At 40.6% G+C, this 14,433-nt stretch overlaps 2 protein-coding genes across 2 annotated transcripts; both read left to right on the top strand.

Moving 5' to 3' along the window:
• Positions 1-398: 398 nt before the first annotated feature.
• LOC124259801 (delta-like protein 4) lies at positions 399-8,208 on the top strand. The gene is made up of 10 exons (XM_046694002.1): positions 399-588; positions 706-848; positions 1,104-1,215; positions 1,645-1,781; positions 2,093-2,220; positions 3,841-4,363; positions 6,254-6,387; positions 6,622-6,708; positions 6,956-7,790; positions 8,066-8,208. The coding sequence occupies exons 1-9, from the start codon at positions 535-537 to the stop codon at positions 7,771-7,773; spliced, it is 2,136 nt and encodes a 711-aa protein (XP_046549958.1). The 5' UTR covers positions 399-534; the 3' UTR covers positions 7,774-7,790; positions 8,066-8,208.
• On the top strand, positions 8,162-13,043 carry LOC124259802 (cell wall integrity and stress response component 3-like). The gene is made up of 5 exons (XM_046694003.1): positions 8,162-8,576; positions 9,563-9,722; positions 10,361-10,502; positions 11,176-11,270; positions 11,647-13,043. The coding sequence occupies exons 1-5, from the start codon at positions 8,162-8,164 to the stop codon at positions 11,777-11,779; spliced, it is 945 nt and encodes a 314-aa protein (XP_046549959.1). The 3' UTR covers positions 11,780-13,043.
• The last annotated feature ends 1,390 nt before the right edge of the window (positions 13,044-14,433 follow it).

Below are 14,433 nucleotides of genomic sequence, written 5' to 3'. Positions count from 1 at the left end.
ATCCCTTATATTCTGTATAGTTTAGCCATGGGTTTCAACAAACCGAAATAACATAATTGATGATAAAAAATGAAAACATTTGATAATGAAACATCAATATTTATTTCTTTATCTTCAGTGATACGTGTTCAGCTAGAAACACAGATATGTTGCCTGAAAGATGTTTATTTGAAGACGACTTGCTAATCAAAAGACTTTGGGCACTTGAGACAACTAACTACAGTACACCCAGTAGCATACAGTGCATACAAAGTAATATAATACAATATAATTACATGTACACTGTATGAAGATAGCGACAACTGTGACACTGATAGTGAACTGTACAATCAGGGCAACTAATGCTGATAGCACCAACACACATTCCGGCTGTATCAGAGGATTCATAACCCGCTTGTACATGTACCGTTAAGGTGTGGTGGAACAACAATAAGGAGGCGTGTTTCAAGCATCCGTTTAATAGAACAGGTGGAGAGACGGACACCTTCTGAACAACGACCAAGAAAGGGACGTGTGTCTGTGTATAAACACACCATGTGGAAGTGGAACTACCTTTTGGTCGTTTTTATGTTTGCTAACTGCTTTGAGGTACGTGACAAGATTCCATTTAGCCGTTAAGGTTCATTTCAGAAACATGTTTGTAAACATGCAATAATTGCAAATTTGGGTGTTGCTGTCTCATGTGTCGACGTCTCTCCCCGACAGCCCAGTACCGGCAGCGGGAGAGTGTCTGTACATCTGCTGGAGTATCACAGGTCATCAGATGCAGGATGCAAAGGAAGCTTGTTCTCATCTCATCCCTGTGACCTACTGTTCACCGTCTGTTTCAAGGGGTTGTCCGGCAAAGAGTAAGTTGTTTTACCACACATCAAAGTCTAATCTGAAGGTAAACAACCTTGAAGTTCTACTAGGCCATTGTCTACAATCATTAGGAAAAGTCATCTAACGCATATTTTACTATATACACTGACGTTGCTGAAGATGGTAGAAAGAGGCGTTTCTCGTGAGGTACAGACAATTGTAAATGTACGACTTCCCAATTATGACCGACAACAACCGATCGTATTTTGAGAGTGTGAAGGTGTCTCATTATTTTGTCACAGTTCCTGTACAAAGACGAGTGACCAGTACAAGGGCACGAGGGATGCCAAATTTGGGACGAGCATTAACGGCGGGATAGCCAATCCCATCGTCAAGTCGTTTACTGCGTTACAGGTAAATTTAGCGATCTAGTCGTGCCGCCTGAAAGTCAATACTGAAGCTATTTAGCCCATGACGTTTACACCTACAGCTAAAGTATACCATGTTATGCATTCTTTCTCAGTAACAGTAAACAGTGTACAAAAAAGGTGGTCCACGAATGAAACTTAAATACTCAACTTGAACACTTTTTCTGATAGAAACAAGGTAACACTTAAATATTGACAAGAGTGAATTTATTTATTTATGCACATACTGAAGCCTAGGTGTGAAGCATATTTATGGTGTCCCACTGCCGTGATATCAAGGGTATATAAATGGCATAAAATACTACTCACTTACACTAAGACAAGCAGAACGGGAACGTAAGGTGATCGAGTTGAAACTGCTTTATACTTGTGTATCAGTGAACTCCGTAATCAAACAGAAACTGTATTTGTTCAGACAGGTGCGGAGGTTGAGGTCAAAGTGGGTGATGATTACTGGTTGTCATCAACACCTCTTCCTCTGGATGACTTGAAGACCCCTCTACCGTCGTCTCACAATGGTGCTAACGTCACGCTTACCGACAGCCATGCAAGGTGCGTGACTACAGCAATATTTTCTCTAAGAGTGTTCTCGTCTCGCTCTGTATCCCACACTATATCTATATAAATAGGTCCATCTCACACGGATTTTAACTTTATGTTATCCACTCAAAACATTTTCTTCGTTAGTTTGCTTTTTACACCCGATAGAATCTCTTTTGGCAGATACTAGTAATCGGAACTATATATTCTCTTGCTATTATGTTTGAATTATCATGATATACATGTTCAGGAACGACTTATACCCTGTACATGCAATATCTGCCACTACAAGCAATGTCAATATGGGTGACTCCACATTTCAGATTAACACTGACCATCACTGTGACCTGTGACCCCCACTACTATGGACCGAACTGTTCTGTCCTGTGTAACCCAGGCTCAGCTGACCACTACACATGTGGCCCGGATGGGTCAAAACACTGCATTAAAGGTATGTTACACATAGTCAAGTTACACCTGAACTAAAGACAGACATGCCAACTGAAGATATACTTAATGTCCTGAATATGCCATCGACATTAAGGTTTCTCAGTAACGCAGTACTTGATCCTGATTGATTGCGTTGAACATTGAGAAAACCTCTCACTTCTTGAACACCTGATTGATAGTGTAGTTTTATATCCGGGAATCTCTTTCACGGAGTTTGAAACGCGCGTGTAGCCTGTTAACGTGAAAATGTGATATTTGTTTGGTACAATAGACAGACTGTAAGGCTACTTAGCGCTAAACATTTTGCTCCCATCGTTAACCCTATAGTTAACTATCTATGAGTCCTACTGTACATCCATCATCTCCATGGTCTGGCAGATACAGTGTCAGCCTTGAGAGCTGAAGGTTGGTGGTTCGAATCCCGGCCACGTCACAATAAAAGACGTTAAACGTGGTATTTGTTATTACCCAGCCTACGGTCGGTTTTGAGGGTAAAATAATTATTGGTTGTCCCAGAGTCAACATAATTTGCTTCAGTTGGATACAGATAATGAAGTGGGACTTGGGCTAGTACTGTGACACAGGTATAAATTGGGATACGAAATACGTCAATACGAAAGTGCAATAATCTTGAAAGCGAAGTTAAACCCAATTTTTTTAACCTCCTCCTAATCTTGTTCCGAGCAATGTAGACATGACTTGTTTTTTGGTTGTGGTGCATGGCCTACTACTAACTGTACTTTAAAAGCCTGTCTCCCTATATGTTTAGGTTAAAGGTTTATTTTATTGTGAGATTTGTAAATTAATACTTCAGAGTCCTTCCATGACAAATATTTAATATTCACAAACGTCATTCTCATCCGTGTTTCCCATGATCTCACGCTGCTTCCCCTTCGACAAGACTTTGTGCCACAAATCGATCTAAGAGCTGCGCAAACTGTAACCAATGTTATTGTACGGAATGTAATCTTAGAAGTCTATGAAACAGAACCATCATCATCTCCTCCACCTTATCACCGTATTACCGCTTGTCCACTGGAACTGCACGATAGATAGATAGATAGATAGATACAAATAAATATGAGACAATTTAAGGAAAGCTGTGCAACCTGAGTACAAATATATTGCGTAGCTCGACATGACATGTGTTTGTAATACTGTGCTTCGATGGCATCATCCAGCCCTCAGTGAACCTAATCCAGATCTGGAAGTGATGGCATCATTTAGCAAATCAAAAACAAAGCTTCTGAACCAAACTGTTGAATACCACTTACATAATGTAAAGGTTCGTGATGATGATTATTGGCAGATTCATCGGAACCGGAAGTGACATCACAATTAAACTTCTACAGATTAGGAATTTAATATTTACTGCCATTAAGCCGGACTTTAAACCAGTACAATGCTGTGAGTGTTTGATAGTGCATTGTCAGTGTCTTTCCGTCTTTGCCTTTAAAAACATACTGAAAAAACTAGATATAATTTTACAAGCCATTACACTATCTATGAACTTATTTTGTTTAATTCTATAAATCTACTCGCATGTTAAAATCGTTATTTTTCCATTATTTAAGTTTTCAAGACATATTCTTGAACTGCATGCTTTTCATGTATTTGTCAGGTTATACCGGAAGTTCCTGCCAACAAACACCGTGTCACAACGTTGCCTGCCACAACGGAGGAAAGTGTGTCGTAGTAGGGTCAACATTCAATTGTTCCTGTCCATCTGGATTTAGTGGTGTACATTGTGACACCACCCTCTGTATCAAGAATCCATGTCAGAATCAAGGAACATGTCATATTGTAGGGTCGAAAGCAACATGCTCCTGTAAATCTGGATTTAATGGTACACATTGTGAGACCACTCCATGTACAAAGAATCCATGTCAGAATCAAGGAACGTGCCGTTTTACTGGATCAAAGGTCACCTGTTCCTGTAAATCTGGATTTAACGGTACACATTGTGAGGCCACCCCGTGTACAAAGAATCCATGTCAGAATCAAGGAACGTGCAGTTTTACTGGAACAAAGGTCACCTGTTCCTGTAAATCTGGTTTTAATGGTACACATTGTGAGACCACCCCCTGTACAAAGAATCCATGTCAGAACCATGGAACTTGCAGTTTTACTGGAACAAAGGTCACATGCTCCTGTAAATCTGGATTTAACGGACCATATTGTGAGAAAAACCCTTGTACAAAGAATCCATGTCAGAACAATGGAACTTGCAGTTTTACTGGAACAAAGGTCACCTGTTCCTGTAAATCTGGATTTAACGGACCACATTGTGAGACCAGTCCATGTACAAAGAATCCATGTCGGAACGAAGGAACGTGTCATGTTGTTGGATCGATAGCCACCTGTTCCTGTAAATCTGGATATAAAGGTACACATTGTGAGACCACCCCCTGTACAAAGAATCCATGTCAGAACCAAGGAACGTGTCATGTTGTTGGATCGATAGCCACCTGTTCCTGTAAATCTGGATATAACGGTACACATTGTGAGACCACTCCATGTACAAAGAATCCATGTCAGAATCAAGGAACGTGCCGTTTTACTGGATCAAAGGTCACCTGTTCCTGTAAATCTGGATTTAACGGACCACATTGTGAGACCGCCCCCTGTACCAAGTTTCCATGTCAGAATCAAGGAACATGTCATATTGTAGGGTCGAAAGCAACATGTTCCTGTAAATCTGGATTTAACGGTACACATTGTGAGGCCACCCCGTGTACAAAGAATCCATGTCAGAATCAAGGAACGGATTGGACCACATTGTGAGACCACCCCATTACAAAGAATCCATGTCAGAATCAGGAACAAAGGTCACCACCTGTTCCTGTAAATCTGGTTTTAACGGTACACATTGTGAGACCACCCCCTGTACAAAGAATCCATGTCAGAATCAATGGAACTTGCAGTTTTACTGGAACAAATGTCACATGCTCCTGTAAATCTGGATTTAACGGAACACATTGTGAGAAAAACCCTTGTACAAAGAATCCATGTCAGAACAATGGAACTTGCAGTTTTACTGGAACAAAGGTCACCTGTTCCTGTAAATCTGGATTTAACGGAACACATTGTGAGACCAGTCCATGTACAAAGAATCCATGTCGGAACGAAGGAACGTGTCATGTTGTTGGATCGATAGCCACCTGTTCCTGTAAATCTGGATATAACGGTACACATTGTGAGACCACCCCCTGTACAAAGAATCCATGTCAGAATCAGGGAACGTGTCATGTTGTTGGATCGATAGCCACCTGTTCCTGTAAATCTGGATATAACGGTACACATTGTGAGACCACTCCATGTACAAAGAATCCATGTCAGAATCAAGGAACGTGCCGTTTTACTGGATCAAAGGTCACCTGTTCCTGTAAATCTGGATTTAACGGACCACATTGTGAGACCACCCATGTACAAAGAATCCATGTCAGAATCATGGAACTTGCAGTTTTACTGGAACAAATGTCACATGCTCCTGTAAATCTGGATTTAACGGACCACATTGTGAGAAAAACCCTTGTACAAAGAATCCATGTCAGAACAATGGAACTTGCAGTTTTACTGGAACAAAGGTCACCTGTTCCTGTAAATCTGGATTTAACGGACCACATTGTGAGACCAGTCCATGTACAAAGAATCCATGTCAGAATCAAGGAACGTGTCATGTTGTTGGATCGATAGCCACCTGTTCCTGTAAATCTGGATATAACGGTACACATTGTGAGACCACTCCCTGTACAAAGAATCCATGTCTGAATCAAGGAACGTGTCATGTTGTTGGATCGATAGCCACCTGTTCCTGTAAATCTGGATATAACGGTACACATTGTGAGACCACCCCGTGTACAAAGAATCCATGTCAGAATCAAGGAACGTGCCGTTTTACTGGAACAAAGGTCACCTGTTCCTGTAAATCTGGATTTAACGGAACACACATTGTGAGAACTTGCACCCACCTGTACATTTAAGATTCCATGTCTGAATCAAGGAACGTGTCATGTTGTTGGATCGAAAGCCACCTGTTCCTGTAAATCTGGATTTAATGGTACACATTGTGAGACCACCCCATGTACAAAGAACCCTTGTCTGAATCAAGGAACATGCCATTTTACTGGATCAATGGTCACCTGTTCCTGTACATCTGGATTTAAGGGTAGGCATTCCATGTGGATTTCAATTCACTTTCCTGAAACTCCTACCTGACAATCTTATTTTGAGTCGAACGTCTATAGCAAAGAAATATCAAAATACAAAACCGTACTGTACCATCACCAGATCGGTCTGGTATTTTCTTTATTAACGGTGAACTGTTCAAGTGGTTATTGGCTGAATTCTATTGATCTGTTACCATCATAATGCTTTCTACATTCCTGTTCTACTATTGCAGGTTCACGCTGTGAAATATTACTCCTATCAACGTCGACAATCAAGGCAACTACCTCAACGTCAGCCGCTACATCGACTAGATTAATAAGTGAGAATTAACCAGATTTAATGTTCTTTATTCACGGTAAAAATATACAAAATCAGAATATACTGTTTGAAATTTGCAAATTTGATTCCCTGATACTTACACCATTGTGTGATTCGTAACATCAAGTGTGAATGGCTATAGTTTAGCTCATTTATTTTATTATTATGTGTATGCATTTCATTTGCTGCAGTGTGTTCTACTTTATTCTCAAGTATTGTCATGAAGCTGTATGGATTATATTCTTTAGGTACGACAAAACAAAGAATATCAACATCAACACAAAAACCATCCACTGTGACATCGACGACAGCAAAGACATCTTCGATAACGCCTAATAAGCCGAAGACATTATCAGTGAAACCAACAACAGTCAAGAAGGCCCAAACAACTGTAAAGTCCACAACCACTAATGGCCAGAAGACAACGCCTGGGGCCACTCGTGGAACAGCGCATTCTGTTAATATATCATCTCCAATAATACTATCTACAAGACGAACCACGTCCCAAAAATTGAAAAGCACCGAAGCCGCAACAAAGACAACACCAAAGTCGATTTCATCAACAAAAAGAACCACACCCAAAAGGCCAAAAAGCACCGAAACCTCAACAAAGACAACACCAAAGTCGATTTCATCAACAAAAAGAACCACACCCAAAAGGCCAAAAAGCACCGAAGCCGCAACAAAGACAACACCAAAGTCGATTTCATCAACAAAAAGAACCACACCCAAAAGGCCAAGAAGCACCGAAGCCGCAACAAAGACAACACCAAAGTCGATTTCATCAACAAAAAGAACCACACCCAAAAGGCCAAAAAGCACCGAAACCTCAACAAAGACAACACCAAAGTCGATTTCATCAACAAAAAGAACCACACCCAAAAGGCCAAGAAGCACCGAAACCTCAACAAAGACAACACCAAAATCGATTTCATCAACAAAAGAACCACATCCCAAAGGCCAAGAAGCACCGAAACCTCAGCAAAGACAACACCAAAATCGATTCCATCAACAAAAGGAACCACATCCCAAAGGCCAAGAAGCACCGAAACCTCACCAAAGATAACTTCAACATCTAAGAAGGTAGGTATACGTAATTTCATCCCGGTCTGCTGCAATCACATTGTCATTAACCTCCAGATTAGATCGTCGTAAGAGGCGACTAATGGGATCGTGTGATCAGATTCGGTTGATCATCGCATCCCAATTTTGAAGATCGATGATGCCAATCACTGTTATGTCTGGTCCAGACTCGCCTATTTACAAACCGCTGTCATTGAGCTGGACACGTGCTGAGTGAAAAAAAAAAAACAATATACAACATCGAAGTTTTAACAACAATTGATCTTTCATTTCAGACACCAACGCCAACGTTATCAACATTTGTCTCACTGACCTCGCACACATCAACATCCTTCAAGCCATCCACTTCAAAGCAATCTTCAGGAACACCAATGACCTCCAAAACCAGCAGACCTACAGCAACAAACCCTCTCCATAGAAGCACAACATCAGGAACACCCATGAGACCCCAAACAAGCAGCCGCACAGCAACAAGTCCCCAGCATAGTAGCGCGACATCAGGAGAGCCGTCTCCTACAACGCAGTCTTCAGGAACACCCATGAGCCCCCAAACAAGCAGCCGTACACCAACAAGCATCCAACCTGGTAGAACGACATCAAGAGGGTCATCTACTTCAATTGTGTCCACAAGTCCAGGTGCAGGTGAATCTGTATCTCCCAGTCGGCCTTCACCCTCTGCATCGACGTCCGGTACTGCCGGAGAATCTACTCACTCTGTCCATCACACACAATCTTCATCTGAACATTCCACGTCAACAAAAGCGCCAACAAGGAATCCTACAACAGGTACAGTAGTGAGAACTATACTTAATGAAGATATTTTATCAGAACCACTCTTATTAAGCCACTGGTCTAATGTTCTTACCTATATCCATGAAAGGTATAAAAGCATTAAGAATGTCTACAATGCACAGAGCAAGATTCCTTTGGGTTGTCTAAAACCTATGCGCAGCATAAAGGGTATTTTTAATATAATAGAATGGTAAATATTAGGCTCTACTATGAAACACTTAAACGTAGTTTTCATAAACGGCAGCACATTACTACTACTCACTACTACTACTATCTCTTGGTGGAAAATACTATTTATAGTGTAGATTATTTTACATTATTATCTGTACCAAAACAGAATCTTTTGTAGTGAATATTGCTGGTGATAACATTTGTGAAAATTAACCAGAATCTGTTATGCATGTTTATCTTGAAGCCATCATGTGAAATCTTTATGAACACGCCTGGAGAACAATATCAATTATAGTTTGCCATTTGAAATCAAATCATGGACACTAGGTCCTATGGGCATCAACGACAAAAACTTATTTTAACTCATTTTAATTTCAAATGAAAAATATTCTACATTTCAGTTTTTAATAAAGAACCGAAACTAATCTCTAAAGAACATTCATCTGGTTGAAAACTTCTTGGGACAAAACAAGAACACAAAGTCTCTATAAATGGTCTGATCTATGTAACCTATTTAACTGAAGCTTAATGGTATTCCAAGGCGTATGTTAAACACATTATTATTTAGACACATTAGTTTTAGCCTTTGTCCACATCTTTTATCCCATGTTTTCTTGAAAATGGTGTACAGTATAATTGTATACGATCCAATGCGCCCTGTATCCACTGACATGAATAAGAAAGTTAGGTTGTAATAAAGTATATTCAATGGTATTAACATCTCAAAACCATAAAATATGTTCAATAAATTAATTAGATATTAATAATTATATACAATGTCTATAAAAATATTTTATTTACCTCTTTAGGAGAAACCGTGACAGTGTACGTGAAGGTATCCTACAAGAAGATCATAATTCCTGATCTCAAATCAACTCTTCAGTCAGATATTGCTTCAAGGCTACAGAACGTAAATCCTTCAAGTATACAGATTTTTATCAGCCTGAAACAACTATATGACAGTGCAGGGTAGGTGAAATATTCTTCTTTTGAGAAACGTATAATTGTTTTGTGAAACCTCGTTTTTTGAAACCCGTGAAGATCCGGGTTAGAATATTGATCTTCAGTAACCCATGCTTGTCGTAAGAGGCGACTAACGGGATTGGGTGGTCAGGCTCGCTGACTTGGTTGACACATGTCATCGATTTCCAATTGCGCAGATCGATGTTCATGCTGTTGATCACTGGATGGTCTGGTCCAGACTCGTTTATTTACAAACCGCCGCCACATAGCTGGAATATTGCTGAGTGCGGCGTAAAACTCACTCACTCGTTTTTCTAATAAGTTGATTGGTATCATACGTTTGCAGTATAGTGTGAATAAGAATTGTTGTACGCTGCTTTTAGCAATATTACAGCACTATATTGACACCAGAAGTGGGGATCGCAACTTGTACCCATTTGGGGAATCGAACAGGGCTTTGGCGTGACGAGCAAAGGCTTGAACCACAAGGCAACCCTACCGCCCCTTTCAGCCTAGTAACGTTGTGATAGCGTTTGTACGTTTTTGGTTAAATACATTTTTAAGTGTATACATGGCTACCTCAGAGCATGAGGTATTGAGGTATAGAAGATTTCCTGGAAGATTGATCTGGTTTTCGTTTACAGAGAGGAGATCACTGAGGTGACAATGCGATTGACATCACCACCAGCTTCAACCTTCTCCGTGTCCAAAGACTACCTGGAACATTCAATGCCATACAATGTATACAAAGGATCGGTAGAGGAACTGAGGATGTCAAAACCTGAGGTATGTGTCCGATGTTGTCTTCTATTGTGAGTGAATTTAGTTTTACGCCGCACTCCGCAATATTCCAGCTATATGGTGGCGGTCAGTAAATAAATAGAGTCTCGACCAGACAATCCAGTGATCAACGTCATGAGCATCGATCAACGCAACTGTCACATGTGTCAACCAAGTTTGACCACCCGATCCCGTTAGTCGCCTCTTACAACAAGCATGGATTACTGAAGATCACCCGCCGTGATGTTGCTGGAATATTGCTAAAAGCGACCTAAAACCAAACTCAGTCAGTCAGTACTGAAGATCAATTCTAACCCGCATCTTCAGGAGTTCTACTATTATGAATGCTTGTAACTAATGTAACCCGGTTATGTGGTAAAGATGGCCAGGTGTTGTTCAGAATTGTGTCCCTTTGGCGACCCATGATCCTATAATCGTGGGTTCGAATCCTTGATGTACATTGATAATGATTATTGGTTTGTCAGGCAGATCCTCGTTGTTTCAGCTTGGTTGCGATCATGTATGACTTAGATTTATGGTCTCACTTTGTACCTCTTTTGGCACACATAATTCTAACGGTGTAACATAGCTGTAGTTGTAAATCGCAAAACGTGTTCCCAAACGGACGATGTAGGAGGTGTTTTGTTATACTAACCTTTCGTGTATGTCTGTCTTCCAGCCCAAGTCGGCGACTCCAGTTGGCCTAATAGTTGGCATTGTAGTTGGAGTTCTTGTCGTCGTTGTAGTCGTCGCTGCTTTTATTTGGTACAGAAGGTAGGTGGAGTGAATGTGTTTGTGGACATGACATATTTAGAAACCTGTGAACGTTTTGTATTTTGAATGTCGAGGAGCATATACACGTGCTGGTACAACCGCCATGTTGGGTACAATGTCAGCGTGGCGTGTACAATGACTACAAGTCGGGTACAACATCTGTATGGGTACAATACCCACATGCCGTCTACCTACCCACAACGTTCATATTGTGGGTACATCGGCGCATACTGATTACAGCGGCCAACGTATCACCATTCGACAATTGTAATATTTTTATCTGGGTTTTTGAATACGAATAAATGAAATCAAAATGGAACAAGACTGAAGATGTAAAATATATTGTTTACGTTACTTCACAATGGTTGGCCTTCAGGCGGACCCCTTTCGAAGCTCCCGTGAGCCAGTGGTGGAGAAGTACAAACAGCGCCACAGCGCCCGCTTTGTGGATCTGGATGTCGAACAGGATGCTACGTTTCAGAATCCAACATACGGGGAACATGATGTGACAATTCATAAAGACATGCACGAGGATGGAACCTACCGACCTGCGTTATATCCATCTATCAGCACCGGCAGCGGTCTTCCTGACGCAGACTGACAACATGGAACCATATTCCATAATAGCGGACCAAATAACTGCTGACATTTTAGTATTGCTGATCAATGCAAGTATTGATTGTTTGTTTGGTGTTTTTGTTTGTTTGGTGTTTAGCCGCACTCATCAAGATTTCATCTATATGGCGGCGGTCTGTAGACCACAATTGGGATACGATGACATGTGTCAACCAGGTCAGCGAGTCTGACCCCAGTCCCGTTAGTTGTCCCGTTCAACATGGGTTGCTGAAGACCAATTCTAACCCGGATCTTCACGGGTCTACATGTGTTGACTGGTATGAGTGCATGTGTGACAATTATTAAACACATGTGTTGGCGATTACTAATGCATGTATTGACTTTATTTATGAATGTGTTGAATGATATTAATGCATGAAGTGGCTTTAATCAACGCACGTGTTGACATTTATTACTGCATGCGGGGACTTTAATCAATGCGTGTGTCAGTTATCAAGAGATGGTGTGAGTGAGCTCGTGTTCACAGTTTTAATGCATGATGTGACTCTTAATCGATGCAGATATTAACTGTTATTAATGCATGCTGTGTCTTTATTGAACTCTCGTGTTGACAGTTTTAATGCATGTGTTTACTGTTATTAATCAATGTGGTGACTTTATGTACCGCTCGTGAGTTAGTTTGGTTTTACACCGCTTTTAGCAATATTCCAGCAATATCACGGCGGGTACATCAGAAATGGGCTTCACACATTGTACCCATTATGGGAACAGAACCCGGGTCATCGGCGTGACGAACGAACACTTTAACCTCTAGGCTATCCCACCTCCCCCTTTGTGTGCAAGACTTACAGAGACTAAGAGGCATAGAATACTTCAGCTTACATCAGCTTACGGATGAACTGGGTAATCAGATATTCAAGTCACTACCTCCTGTTTATTGAAACATGTTGGAGAGAAAACTATCATTTCTTTCATCTTTATATAAACTATGCTTGATACCACAGACCAATTATCGATTTCGCAATGTGACTTGCAAAGTGTCAGGTCAACAAACGTTGGCTTCATGTCTGGTATAAATCTGATATCAAATGTACAGACTGAACAGGTCCACCTGGACATATTATCTTTACCTGTATATCATTTATATCCCTCACTGTTTATATCATACATTGTCATTAAAACTATTTGAACACTGAATATTGCTTTGTTCCCTGTAATTACTCAGTTTATTATCTAAATATGTGTCTTTATATCAATCTTGTCGTGAAGCGATTTACTAAATCCATAAAACAGTGCAGGTACAATGAATGCAAGATGACTTATCCACGAATTCGAACAAGACAGATTATAAATAGGCTATAAAGACACGTATTTAGATATGCAAAATATGGAAACACCTTGATGTACCTTTAGCCATGGTTTTAACTGTTTCTCAGAAACTTGGAATTTTATTCATAGTACCAGTCACAAGAATTCCAGACTACCGTTACATATCTCGAGTATTGCAGGTTTCGAGTTAAACAACAAACAAACATTCGTGTTGATTTCTCAAAATATTGTTGTCAACGATGTTTAATTTTAATAGTTTATTCGTTTTTACAGACACTGGTCTACATTAATCTCAGTAAGCTGACATAGTCTCATGTAGGCCAGGAGCCAGATAACCTTATGATTACAAGATACCCGTGTGTACTTCTAGGCGATAGCACCGTTTACTGTTATAGTGACATAGACATCAGTGACACAGTCAGCTATTGTCATGGTATATAGGTTGTCGATCACCCCACTCGCCTGATCAAAGTGACACAGTGATAACTGTGATACTGTCAGATCCTAATGACTGGGATGATGAGGTTATCTCTATTGGTTATCAATGAAGTGGGTGTATGAGGTGATGAGAGGATTGCCACATCATCCGGACCGTTACTTTCATATCTCGGTTCAACCACACTGGCCCACTTACAATGTTATAATGACAGTTGATTGTTGCAGTGGTTAAATTAACGGGGCTATGTTTCATAATTGTTACTGGTAGTGGTTGTTGTCGTATTGTAGTGGTAGTGGTGGTGGTGATGGTAGTAGTAGCAGTAGTAGTAGTAGTAGCAGTAGTAGTAGTAGTAGTAGCAGCAGTTAGTAGTGGTGGTAGTAGCAGCAGTAGTAGTAACAGCACTAGTAGTAGTAGTAGCAGTAGTAGTAGCAGTACCAGTAGTAGTAGCAGCAGCAACAGTAGTGGTGGTGGCAGTAGTAGTAGTAGTAGTAGCAGCAGTAGTAGTAACAGCACTAGTAGTAGTAGTAGCAGTAGTAGTAACAGCAGCAACAGTAGTGGTGGTGGCAGTAGTAGTAGCAGTAGAAGTGGTAGTAGTAGTACTAGCAGCAACAGTAGTGGTGGACGTAGTCTTAGCAGCAGTAGTTGTGGTAGTCGTAGCAGTAGTTACTGGAGTAGTAGCAGCAACAGTAGTAGTAGCAACAGTAGTAGTAACAGCACTAGTAGTAGTAGTAGCAGTAGTTACTGTAGTAGTAGCAGCAACAGTAGTGGTGGTAGTCGTAGTGGCAGCAGTAGTTGTGGTATTAGTAGCAGCAGTTGCTG

The sequence above is a fragment of the Haliotis rubra genome, unplaced genomic scaffold, assembly GCF_003918875.1.
Source record: "Haliotis rubra isolate DU_JTF1 unplaced genomic scaffold, ASM391887v1 Scf738, whole genome shotgun sequence".
NCBI classification, from domain to species: Eukaryota; Metazoa; Mollusca; class Gastropoda; order Lepetellida; family Haliotidae; genus Haliotis; species Haliotis rubra.
Note: the sequence above shows the minus strand (reverse complement) of the source record. Positions and strands in the feature narration are given on the sequence as shown.